At 47.7% G+C, this 12227-nt stretch overlaps 1 protein-coding gene and 1 long non-coding RNA gene across 5 annotated transcripts in view; one reads left to right on the forward strand and one right to left on the reverse strand.

Annotated features, from left to right (window-relative positions):
• Positions 1–119: 119 nt before the first annotated feature.
• LOC139035260 (uncharacterized) lies at positions 120–2818 on the forward strand. The gene is made up of 2 exons (XR_011487921.1): positions 120–258; positions 1816–2818. It is a non-coding gene; the product is annotated as an uncharacterized lncRNA (long non-coding RNA).
• A 4393-nt stretch (positions 2819–7211) lies between these two features.
• The window catches only part of CFAP57 (cilia and flagella associated protein 57), a 68228-nt gene continuing 63212 nt past the window's right edge, over positions 7212–12227 (reverse strand). For all 4 annotated transcript variants that reach the window (XM_020914816.2, XM_020914815.2, XM_020914817.2 and 1 more), the window contains one exon: positions 7212–10654. In XM_020914816.2, the coding sequence (XP_020770475.1) occupies positions 10443–10654 (212 nt within the window). In that variant the 3' untranslated portion in view covers positions 7212–10442. The remainder of the gene's footprint in view (positions 10655–12227) is intronic.

Raw genomic sequence — 12227 nt, forward strand, 5'->3', positions numbered from 1 at the left:
AATATTTTACTGGATGGCTTCCCTTCAACGAAAAAGGGAAAGAGGCAGGCTGGACCTTGGGACAGATGTGGTTTTACTACTTTGCAAAACATTACAAAGAGTTCCCTGCCCTGGAGCGGGCATGGAGAAAGGACCTGGCAGGGCTCAGTGGCTGTGTATTCCTCTTGTTCCTCTGACATTCCTTTTCTTCCTGGTTCCAGAGAGGGGCCAGTTCCAGCCAGACCCATGGTCCGGCTGTCCTGAATAGAGCTGGACAGGGTAAGTCATGAGATTCGCCCCCCACTCCACTCACCCTCGCCCCCCACCCACTTCCTCTGGGGGTTTGAAGGGAATTTTTCTGGGTGGAGGGAGCAAAGCCTAAAAGCTTCTTCAGTTTAAACATTGATCAGGTGACACTCTGTTCTCATTATGGGTCTACTGAATAACCTGGAGTTCAGATGGACAGGCAGGCTCCTCGCAGGGCTGTTGAACTCTGTCCCCAAAGCAGAGGCCGCTGGGACAGCTCAGATGGCTGGTACTGGAGGCAGGGGGAGGAGGCGACAGTGGGCAGAGAATGTAAGGTGTGGATCCTAACTGATCCCTTAGCAGGTGGGAGGATCCAGGAGAAGGGAGGGGCCCTGCAGCCCAGCCTCCCTGCTTGGGCCAAGTTCCCACCTGACTATTCTCCACCCAGTAAGCTGCAGCGATCCTGTTACATTTGGAGCAGATAATGTCACTGCTCTGCCTCCAATGTCACCCCTCCAATGGCCTATCTTACCCAGAGAAATAGCCAGGGTCCTTCCACCATCTCGAACGCCTTCTCTGACTGCATTCCCTGCTGTCTCTCTTCTGCTTGTGATTGCTCAGAGCCTTTGCCTGGAATGCTTTCCTCCTTTGGGCTCCCTCCCTCACCTTTCTTCAGGAAGATGCTCAAATGTCCCCTTCTCAGGGAGCCTTCCCCTGCCATCCTGTCTAACAGGGGACTGTCGTACTGAGGGAAATAAGACAGAGAAGGAGAAATACTGTATGACACCCCTTACATGGGGAATCTAAAGCGAAGTGATACAAATAACTTATTTACAAAACAGATGCACACTCACAGACTTAGAGGAGGAACTTACGGTTGCCAGGGGGAAAAAGATGGAGGGAAGAGAGAGTGAGGGAGTTATGAACCTTATGAACAGTTATATTTAAAGTGGATGATCAACAAGGACCTACTATACAGCACAGGGACCTCTGTTCAACGTCAGGTGGCAGCCAGGATGGGAGGGGAGTTTGGGGGAGAATGGACCCATGCACATGTTTGGTTGAATCCCTTTGCTGTCCATTTGAGACTATCACAACATTGTTAATTGGCTATATTCCAGTACAAAATTAAAAATTAGAAAAAAAAAAAAACACAGCCTTCCACATACTTCCTATCTCCCTGCCCTTAGTTCTCTGATTTCCTTTATTCTCACATGTTTCTCCTTAGCTTTCTGCTGTCTAATATGCCATACATTCTTCTTATCTGCTTGGAATAGTGTCTGTCTACACCACTAGAAGAGAGAGATTTGTGTAGAGAGATCCTAGCCCCTAGAACAGGCCTGGCAAATAATAGGTGTTCAGAAAACACATGGGCAGTAGAGAAAATTCTGGTTTTGAAATTAGATTGACCTTGAAGGCCCCAGTCCCAGCTCTAGTTGTGCAACCTTAGAAAAACGGCATAACCTCAGTGTGTCCCAAGCTCTTCATTTGCAAAACGTGGACAATGGTACTTAGTCTAAATAGCTGGGGGTGAGAATGAAGAATATAATTCATCCAGGAAACATTTACTGTTTCTCTTCTCTGGATCAGGCATTGCGCAGGTGGAGACAGCAGTGAGCAAAAGCGGTCCCGTCCCTGTTAAGCTGAAAGGCGGTTGGAGGACCAAGGGCTTGAAGCACAGGTGCAACAGTAGATCTTTGATGGCTCCATCCCCTCTGCCCCCACTCCAGATTCCATGACTGACAGCTGCTCCAGACAGACATCTTTTGGGGTATCTACCCTGCTCACAATGACCAACTTCACTCTGGGAATGAACCCCAGTAACCAGGATTCCATTCTGTGACCCAGCACCACCGGGTACAGTTGATTGGATAGAAGTGAACTCCAGACTCAAGCTGTGTGTGTGTGTCCTAGGTCCCTTCATTGTGTCCAGTTCTTTGCGACCCTATGGACATTTGCAACCCCATGGACTACAGCCCGCCAGTCTCCTCTGTCCATGGGATTCTTCAGGCAAGAATACTAGAGTGGGTTGCCACGTCCTCCTCCAGTGGATCTTCCCGGCCCAGGGATCAAACACTAGTCTCTTGTGTCTCCTGCATTGGCAGGCGGGTTCTTTACCACTAGCACCACCTGGGAAACCAAACAGTTGCCTTTGGCAATTTGAAGTCAGACTAGGGACTCCATGTCAGCCTTATGGCATGTATTCATGTGATGCTAAGGGTTCCCTTCTGCCAGCTGAACTAGCAACAGGAGGCTGGTCTGCAGAGAGCCGAGAATAAGAGAGGGGGTGGATCCAGCCAAGTCCCAGGTCTTAGTTCAAGTCCTTCTCAAGACCTGATTGCATCTCAGCTCTGAGATTCCATGACACACTCCTACTGCTGCTGCTGCTAAGTTGCTTCAGTCGTGTCCGACTCTGTGCGAGCCCATAGATGGCAGCCCACCAGGCCCCCCTGTCCCTGGGATTCTCCAGGCAAGAAAACTGGGGTAGGTTGCCATTTCCTTCTCCAATGCATGAAAGTGAAAAGTGAAAGTGAAGTCGCTCAGTCGTGACACATCCCGAGGGCTAGAAAATAAACTCTACTTTTTGCTTAAACTGGCTAGAGTTGGTTTCTGTTATTTGTAAATAAAGAAGTGTACCCATAAGTTCTCTGTTCAGAACTAGAATCTCATGGTGCCAATTTTACTACGTTTAATACATCAGGGCATACATTTTAATACATTAGCAATACTAGTCTACACTTGCTGCCCCTGCCAAATCCCACATGTGACATATACTAGATGAGCAATAAATACAGATTCTTTTATATGACCGGTCATTATAGGTGATCAGGAATGCTAGCCCTTCCTTCTGCCTGGCACACAGCACATTTCCTTCCTTGAGAATCTGCTCCCCAGTTTTGCTCAGCTGTGGAGAGTCTGATGGCATCTCAGAGATGCCCTGAGCATAAGCAGGCCCCAGAACCTCCAAGGCCTAGGGAAGCTCACCCCAACAGAGCTCAAGGAGAATGAGCCCCAGAACGCTTGGTCTTGACATGCCTTCTCACCTCTCACTCCAGATCCTGAACAGTGATTGTTGGGGGTCCAAGCTGGACATGCAGGTATTCCCAGGCCCCCAGTCCCCCTTCCACACTTGTTGGGACCTGCTGGTTGGTAATGGCTTGTTATGCTTTGTAAGAAGCAATGGAGAGTCTGTGCCTCCTCTCTTTGGATCTGAGTGGGTTCTAAGACTGCTTTGATCAACCACATGGTTCCTTGCTGAACTGAATCCACAATACCCTGAAAAGTACAGTAGTACAGTATAACAGCTGGCACACAGAGGCTGGCACTGAGTCAAAAGGCCAGAAGAGTTACTGACTGGAGGAGGGAGAGGAGGTGGAGATAGTAAATCTGAAGGATCATCAGCAATAGGAGACAGAGGGCAAGCTGCACTTTCACTCACATCTGATGCTGACTAACTGATAAAATGTTGTATTTAGTAGCGAACCACTTTTTATTCTGTGGGGTCTCTATCTTTCAGTTCAGTTCAGTTCAGTCACTCAGTTGTGTCTGACTCTTTGCTACCCCATGGACTGCAGCACAACAGGCCTCCCTGTCCATCACCAACTCCTGGAGTTTACTCAGACTCATGTCCATTGAGTTGGTGATGCCATCCAACCATCTAATCCTCTGTTGTCCCCTTCTCCTCCTGCCTTTAATCTTTCCCAGCATCAGGGTCTTTTCCAATGAGTCAGCTCTTCGCATCAGGTGGCCAAAGTATTGGAGTTTCAGCTTCAGCATCAGTCCTTCCAATGAATATTCAGGACTGATTTACTTTAGGATGGACTGGTTGGATCTCCTTGCAGTCCAAGGGACTCTCAAGAGTCTTCTCCAACACCACAGTTCAAAAGCATCAATTCTTCAGTGCTCAACTTTCTTTATAGTCCAACTCTCACATCCATACATGACCACTGCAAAAGTCATAGCCTTGACTAGATGGACCTTTGTTGGCCTCTGTTTTTTAATACGCTATCTAGGTAGGTCATAGCTTTTCTTCCAAGAACCAAGCGTCTTTTAATTTCATGGCTACAGTCACCATCTCCAGTGATTTTGGAGCCCCCCAAAATAAAATCTGCCACTCTTTCCACTATTTCCCCATCTATTTCCCATGAAGTGATGGGACCTGATGCCATGATCTTAGTTTTCTGAATGTTGAGCTTTAAGCCAGATTTTTCACTCTTCTCTTTCACTTTCATTAAGAGGCTCTTTAGTTCTTCTTCGCTGTCTGCCATAAGGGTGGTATAATCTGCATATCTGAGGTTATTGATATTTCTCCCGGCAATCTTGATTCTAGCTTGTGCTTCATCCAGCCCAGCATTTCTCATGATGTACTCTGCATATAAGTTAAATAAGCAGGGTGACAATATACAGCCTTGACATACTCCTTTTCCCATTTGCAACCAGTCTGTTGTTCCATGTCTAGTTCTATCTGTTGCTTACTGACCTGCATACAGATTTCTCAAGAGGCAGGTCAGGTGGTCTGGTATTCCCATCTCTTTCAGAATTTTCCACAGTTTATTGTGATCCACACAGTCAAAAGATTTGGCATAGTCAATGAAGCAGAAATAGATGTTTTTCTGGAACGCTCTTGCTTTTTTGATGATCCAGCAGATGTTGGCAATTTGATTGCTGGTTCCTGTGCCTTTTCTAGAAGCAGTTTGAACACCTGGAAGTTCATAGTTCATGTATTGTTAAAGCCTGGCTTGGAGAATTTTGAGCATTACTTTACTAGTGTGTGAGATGAGTGCAATTGGGCGGTAGTTTGAGCATTCTTTGGCATTGCCTTTCTTAGGGATTAGAATGAAAACTGACCTTTTCCAGTCCTGTGGCCACTGCTGAGTTTTCCAAATTTGCTGGTATATTGAGTGCAGCACTTTCACAGCATCATCTTTTAGGATTTGAAATAGTTCAACTGGAATTCCATCACCTCCACTATTGTAGATTAAAAATATTTATTTTTTTTCTGTATTATTTGTGTGAAAACTGTTACAAACCTATTATAGTACAGTACTAGATAGTTGATTGTGTTAGTTGGATACCTAGGCTAACTTTGTAGGACTTACAAACAAATCGGACTTATGAACCCGCTCTCAGATTGGAACTTGTTTATTTGTAGGGGACTTATTAGAGAAACACTTGCCAGCCATGTGAGTGAGCCATCTTCCAGCCTCAGTCACCTTCCCTAGCTGATACACTTAGAGCAGAGATAATGTCTGGGAAGAAGGGAAGTCCTTCTTGAACTTCTGACCCATAAAATGATAAACAAAATAAAGCTGTTGCTTTAAGCTGCAAAGTTTTGGTATAGCTTTAGATATAACAATAAATAACCAAAACAACTGATGATCCAGAATTTTCTAAATAAGGTAAGGGAATTTCATTCTCACAAAGGAAGGGACTATTGAAAAGAGGAAAAAAAAAAAATCAGACTAGAAAACTATTCTAGGCTGAAAACCAGTCACAACTCTCAAACACCTGCAAATATTTTATAGTACTTGTTATGAAATATTAATGATATTTATTAATAATTGATAAACAATAATGATTATAAATATCTAATATAATGCAACTTTTATGATTTGGGGAGTAATAATTTTAGAATATTTAATCCTACATTATAAGAGACAAATGCAAATAATTTAAATCTCATTCTTGTAAATCTGTTAAAAATTAAACATGGCAAGTAATAAACTGAAGCAATAAACTATGACTATTTGTGTTGCTAAGATGAATTTTAATAAAAGGGCAAAACAATAAATATCTTTGGGGGAATGTGGGAGGTTAAATTCAGCAAATCCTCATATTTTCCTACCTAAAAACCTTTTAGAAGACAGGTTTTTATTCACCAAAAATAAATGTATTCCTTGAGTGGGAAATATGTATGAGGTCAGTTATTCCTTAATCACATTGGTCTTTTAATTTTGAGAATAAGAACAGGGATTCTGAGTAGCCCATCCTTCCCCTTTGCTCTAAAGCAACATTCAGTTTCTCTGATGACTCCATCCTTAATGTCAATCTTCCTCTCTCTGACTCTGGAAGAGTGACCCTCAGGTTTTTCCATTTTTCTCAAATACATTTTTCTAGCAACTCCATGTTGCTGAAATATTTTTATGCTTCTACCGTTGCATTTCCATTAATTGTCACATGCTTGTATGTCTTCTCACAAGACCAGGTTCAATGAATACAGAAGTTCCTATTAATGCTGCAGTGTATCTCTTGCCCCATCCCCACACTGCCTGAGACTCTAATAAAACCTGATGGTAATTTGTAAGACAAGCAGACGAAGCCACAGGGAGAGGTAGACACTGACGTATGAACTCCTACAGGGCAGTGTCTTTGATGTTGGGAACAGGATGGCAGATGTAGCTCAGGTGAGCAGCTCACCCTGTCTGGCCACCACTGATGCTAAGACTCCAGAAGAAGGGGAATAGAGCCAAAGGATGTCTGGGATCCAGAACGAGGGGAGCCCCAGAAGGCACAGCTGTCACACCAGCACTGAGTGGATCCCCAGAAGTTAACAATGGATTGTAGGCAGGAGAGCAGAAACAGAGTCCATATGCTAACGCCTAGGCGCTGGGGCAACCAGCAGAGGCGACTGCCCGGCCCGTTCCATCAGTGAGGGGTCAACTGGCTCAAGGGAGCCTGTGAAGGAGGCGGCGGCACCAGCCGGGTAGGCAGAGTGGAGGGAAGTCTCAGCAGCAGCAGCCACTCAGCAATGCCACCTAACCACTGCCACCCAACAGTCTGGCACAGAAGCATGGGAGACAGAACACGGAGACGCTGGAAACAACGTCTGCCAACAGACGAAAGGATAAAGAGGACGCGGTGTGTACATACACATAATAGAATACTACTCAACCAGAAAAAAGAACACAATAATGCAGTCTGCAGCAACACGGATGGGACTAGAGGTTATCATACTAAGTGAAGTCTTTCAGGCAGAGAAAGACAAGTCTCATATGATACCATTTATAGGTGGAATCTAAAATATGACACGAATGAACTTATTTACAAAACAGAAGTAGGCTCACAGGCATAGAAAATAAACTTATGGCTACCAAAGGGGAAAGAGTTTGGGGGAGGAATAAATTAGGAAGACTGGCTGATACAAACCGTTATATATAAAACAGATAAACAATGAGGTCCTATTGTACAGCACAATATCCTGTAATAAACTATAATGGAAAAGAATAATAATAAGAATATGTATATATATGGCTATGGCTTCCCAGGTGGTAGTAGTGGTAAAGAACATACCTGCCAATGCAGGAGACTTAAGAGACGTGGGTTTGGTCCCTGAGTCGGGAATATCCCCTGGAGGAGGGCATGGCAACCCATTCCAATTGTCTTGCCTGGAGAATCCTGTGGACAGAGGAGCCTGGTGGGCTGTGGTCCACAGGGTCTCAAAGTCCCCACGACTGAAGTGACTTGGCATGCACGCACACATGTATAACTTAATCATTATGTTATACAGTGGAAACTAACACAACACTTTAAATCAGCTATACATCAATCAGAAAACAACATGGAGACATAAACAAGATTGTCCCTTTGGTCCCAGATTTGCCAGCCGGAAGCTGTGCAGCTAAGAAAGCGCCCTGCTAACTTGGCGGCTGAGGTGCCAGGCTCTGCCTGTGTGGGGGACTTTCCCTTGGCCTGGGATTTCCCCACCTAGTCCTTCCCCATTGGATCACAGTCAGCCACGGGCTTAGGTGAGTTTAGCATCAGAGTCGTCTGCTCCTTTGACTTCTGTGTTAGATGCTGTGGGCCTCAAACTGTAACCTCCACCACTTGGCCCAGTGTTCTGTTTGGGTACCTCTCCAGTCCCAGGTTAAGAGCACGGGATGTGGATGTCACTGGGCAAACCAGGCTGCAATCCTGACCCTGTGCCAGCTACTTTACCTCTCCTTGGTTTCTTCATCAGTAACATAAGACCCACCTTGTAGGTGAAATGTGACATCTTCATCCTAACCCATTTCTTTTTTCTAAGCCATTTTTAAGGTGAAAAAATTGTCACCTGAACGTTGCTGCATCCTAGTCAGTGAATTTCCTTCTGGCCCTCAGAAGAGCCCCAGTTACCCCTGCAGGGTCCTTCTCCCTCCTGCTTTGCCTGCATAACTCCCTTTAGTCCTCAGGTCAAAAGAACTCTCTTCTCTGAATGTCCATGGTCATCATCTTGGTCCCAGCAGCTGTCCTCTTATGTTTGGGGGGTCATGGAGTCCTCCTAGTGGTCCCTGCCTCCATAGTTGGGTCCCTCAGCCAATGCTCTGCTCTGGAGAGGACTTTGAAAGCAGACAGCCCCTGCCCCATGAAAGGGAGAGCCTGGGAGAGGAAGCATCACACTGAAGGGATATGTCATATGTCACACCGAAGGGCTAGGGGCCCTTCCCTAGTGGCTCAGATGATCAAGAGTCTATCTGCAATGCAGGAGACTGGGGTTTGATCCCTGGGTCAGGAGGATCCCCTGGAGAAGGGAAGGGCAACGCACTCCAGTATTCTTGCCTGGAGAATTCCATGGACAGAGCAGCCTGGGCAGGCTACCGTCCAAGGGGTCACAAAGAGGACACACTGGAAGAGGACACAGCTGAGCAACTAACACTTTTTTCACTTTCACTAGGAGGGAAGACGATGAAGTGGGGGAAGAAGGGGTCAGGGAAGGTCTTTCTAAGGTGGTGCATTTCAGCTATGAGCTGATAGATGAGGAGAGGTTCACTGAGTGAGGGGTGGAGGTGAGACTAAGTCAGGCAGAGCAAACGGTATGTGGAAAGACCCAGAGGCAAGAAAGAATTTGGCAAGGAACTGAAAGGAGGCCTATTTGGCAAGAGTTTGGGAAGCAGCGGGGAGTGAATCTCAGTGGCTCAGTGGTGGCCTCTGGACGCTTCCCTACCTGTCACGTGCCTTCATGATCCCACACCATCTGGCCCTGCTGACCTCCCCAACCTCATGCTGAGTCAGTTTCTTCTGCAGAGGGTAAAGCTAGTTTGGGATGGAGAAGTCCGAGTTCCCAGAAGAGCCCATCTACTCGGCATGATAATGTTCTGGGCCTGGTCTCCCTGTGGGCAGGGGACATTGCTGGGTGAACCCTGGTCTGGAGGGAATAAGCTGGCCCCTGCAAAAGGGTGTGGGCTGGGGGTGGGGGTGGGGAGTCGCTCAGGAGAGACAGAGATCCATGTAGACTCTGCTCTGCATCTCTTTTTGTTGTTCTCAGCCTTCGGGAGAGCCTCGGCAAGCTTGACAGCTCTGTCTCAGCTCTTACTTAGAAAACTAACTCAGGAGCAGTGCCCAGAGTTGGGGTAAAGCAGATTGGGAAAGATGGGGAGACGCCTTGGAGATGCCAGGTTTAAGACAACCAGTGGGGCCAGTAGAGGCTGGGGGCTTAATATTTGTTATTTGGGTATTAGAAGGGTGTCTGACCTCTGCAGGTGGGAGAAGACAGAACATCTGGGTTCTTAGTGCATAAAAACCCACCTTTCAAAAAAAAACAAACCCACCTTTCCTGGCGCGTGTGGCTGGGCCAGCCAGTACAGGGGTCGTGGGGAAAAGGCACCCCCCAGAAATGGAGGAGCGGGGCAGGGCCCTGCAGACTGAGAATGACAAGTGCAGAGAGGCATGGAGGGTAAGAAAAGGGAGGGCAGAGCTCTGAGCATAGTCCTACCACCGGGGTCCACAGGTGATGGAAGACGTTGGGGAACGCTACCAACTGTGCCGTGTTCTTGATGGTACCCTCACTTTCACAGAGATGTGAAAATTCTCAGAAAACCTCCCTAGGTTTCATAAATGAGAAGAAAACGTAGGAAGGTTTGTCTGATGCTGACACAGCTGGCAGAGGAGAAAGGTCAGAAGTGACAGACAGTCCTGCCCTTGAGGCCCGGTGCGGGGAGGGGCATGGGATCTCTGCAGGGGTGGGCAGCCGGGTGTCCAGACAGGGGTTGCCAGCGGCGGCTTTGGGTGAGCAGAAGCCACCTGGGCCTCAGGGTTCCTCTTTCCCTTCCCCTCTCCCCGGCTCCATGGCTAAGTGGAGAGTTGGATGTGGTTGTGGGCCAACACCTTTATTCTGCCTGTGTCCCATGTTCCCCCGCGCCTGGGGGAGAGGCTCGTGTGGTCTGGGTTGCAGCCCAGAGACAGTCCAGGACAGGAGCATGGCGCACCTTCCGGAATGGCTGGAGACGTCTCATCAGAGGGTGTCACTTGGTCTGGGCCTTTGAATCCGCTTCTACGCTGAGGGACGGCAGCTGCACCCCAGCCAGGGGGTGGAAGCCAGGGACCTGCTCTTGCTCTTGGATCTGGTCTCTCAGGCGCTGGATCTCCAGGCGCTGCATCTCGATGATTCTCCCAGTTTCCTCCTGCACATTCAACCTCATGGTGGGAGGGACACTGGGCAAGTCCTCAGTGGACACTGCAGGGGACAGGGCAGGGTTAGGCTTGGGAGATCTGTTCCAGGACTGCTGCAAAGGTTTTTGAAAGCGGCTTATCCTTTCTTCCCCCACCAGCCCCTACCCCCACCCCTGTACACGTTCATGGAGCACCTACTATGGGGTAGACATTCCATCCCAGACGCTAGGAATAAAGAGAGGAGCCATTTCGCTGTCTAGCAGTGGAGAAGTGAAGAGACACACTTTGGAGTGAGAAGGCAAATGCAGAGCCTGACCTCAGCCTGGCCTGTCTTCTGATCCCCCCAGTCTGTCTGCGCCTGAGGCCCCTCCATGCGTGCTGCTCATCCCCCACACCCCCACACCCCCCCAGAGAGAGGGTGCCGCTCTCCCTGTGGACGCAGCTTGGCCTCCAGGCTGCCTGTCTTCACATAACCCTGCTCCTGGAGACGCTTCTGGCTGTGGTCACTCACGCATGTTCCCTGAGGATGTCCCCTGAGACTCTCAGCCCTCCTCCTGGGAATGCTGGTGCCCACGGCTCATCCCACTGCCTGGCCTCACAAGATCCAACTTTCGGTATTGACGTGCTTGGCCTGCCCACCAGCTCTGTACCTTCCCTTCCCTTGTTACGTCCAGGGTGTTTCACTCCAGTGCTCCATTCACCTCTTCTTTGGCTGAATTGAGACTTCATCTTTTTGGACAACTCCATGTTTTACCCACCAAATGGGCTCCTCTTAGATTCACTCCCTTTTCTGTCCAGTTAGACCCATGGTGAGTTTCTTCTATCATCATGACAGCAACTTTGGTATTCTAGACGCCCTGTTGCTCTTCCCCCAGGTACCCTGCCTAGCCCAAACCCGAGATAACCCGACCACCCAGGGTTTCCAATTTCACATCTGGCCTGCTGCACACTACCAGAAAAAGTAACACGTGAGAGTCGAATTCTTGGTTTCCAAGAGACGGACTTTGTGTACATCAGCAAACTCTCATACCCCACAGTGGCACTCAGGAACTTCAATCCCGACTCCAACTCCTTTCTCCCACTTAGAAAGAAAATTGTGATAAAGTCTATACAACATCACATTTACTCTCTTAACCATTTTTAAGTGTACTGTTTAGTAATGTTAAGTACATCCACACTTGTGCAATCAGTCTCTAAAATTCTTTTCATTTTGAAAAACTCAAAACCTCATACCTATTATACAGCTCCAAGGCTTCCTTGCCTGCAGCCTCAGCAGCCACCATTCTGCTTTATGTCTTTATGAATCTGACGACCCTAGGTAGCTCAGATCAGTGGAATCATATGGTATTTGTTCTTTAGTGTCTGGCTTAGCATAATGTCCTCAGGTTCATCTACGTTACATGTCAGAATTTCCTTCCTTTTTAAGGCTGAATAATAGTTCATTGCATTCTATACCACAGTTTAGGGCTTCCCTGGTGCTCAGCAGTAAAAAATCTGCCTGCAGTGTAGGAGCCGCAGGAGACGTGGGTTCGATCCCTGGGTTGGAAAGATCCCCTGGAGGAGGGCATGGCAACCCACTCAAGTATTCTTGCCTGGAGAGTCCCATGGACAGAGGAGCCTGGTGGGCTACAGTCCAA

This window comes from Odocoileus virginianus, chromosome 5 (assembly GCF_023699985.2).
Source record: "Odocoileus virginianus isolate 20LAN1187 ecotype Illinois chromosome 5, Ovbor_1.2, whole genome shotgun sequence".
Classification (NCBI taxonomy): domain Eukaryota; kingdom Metazoa; phylum Chordata; class Mammalia; order Artiodactyla; family Cervidae; genus Odocoileus; species Odocoileus virginianus.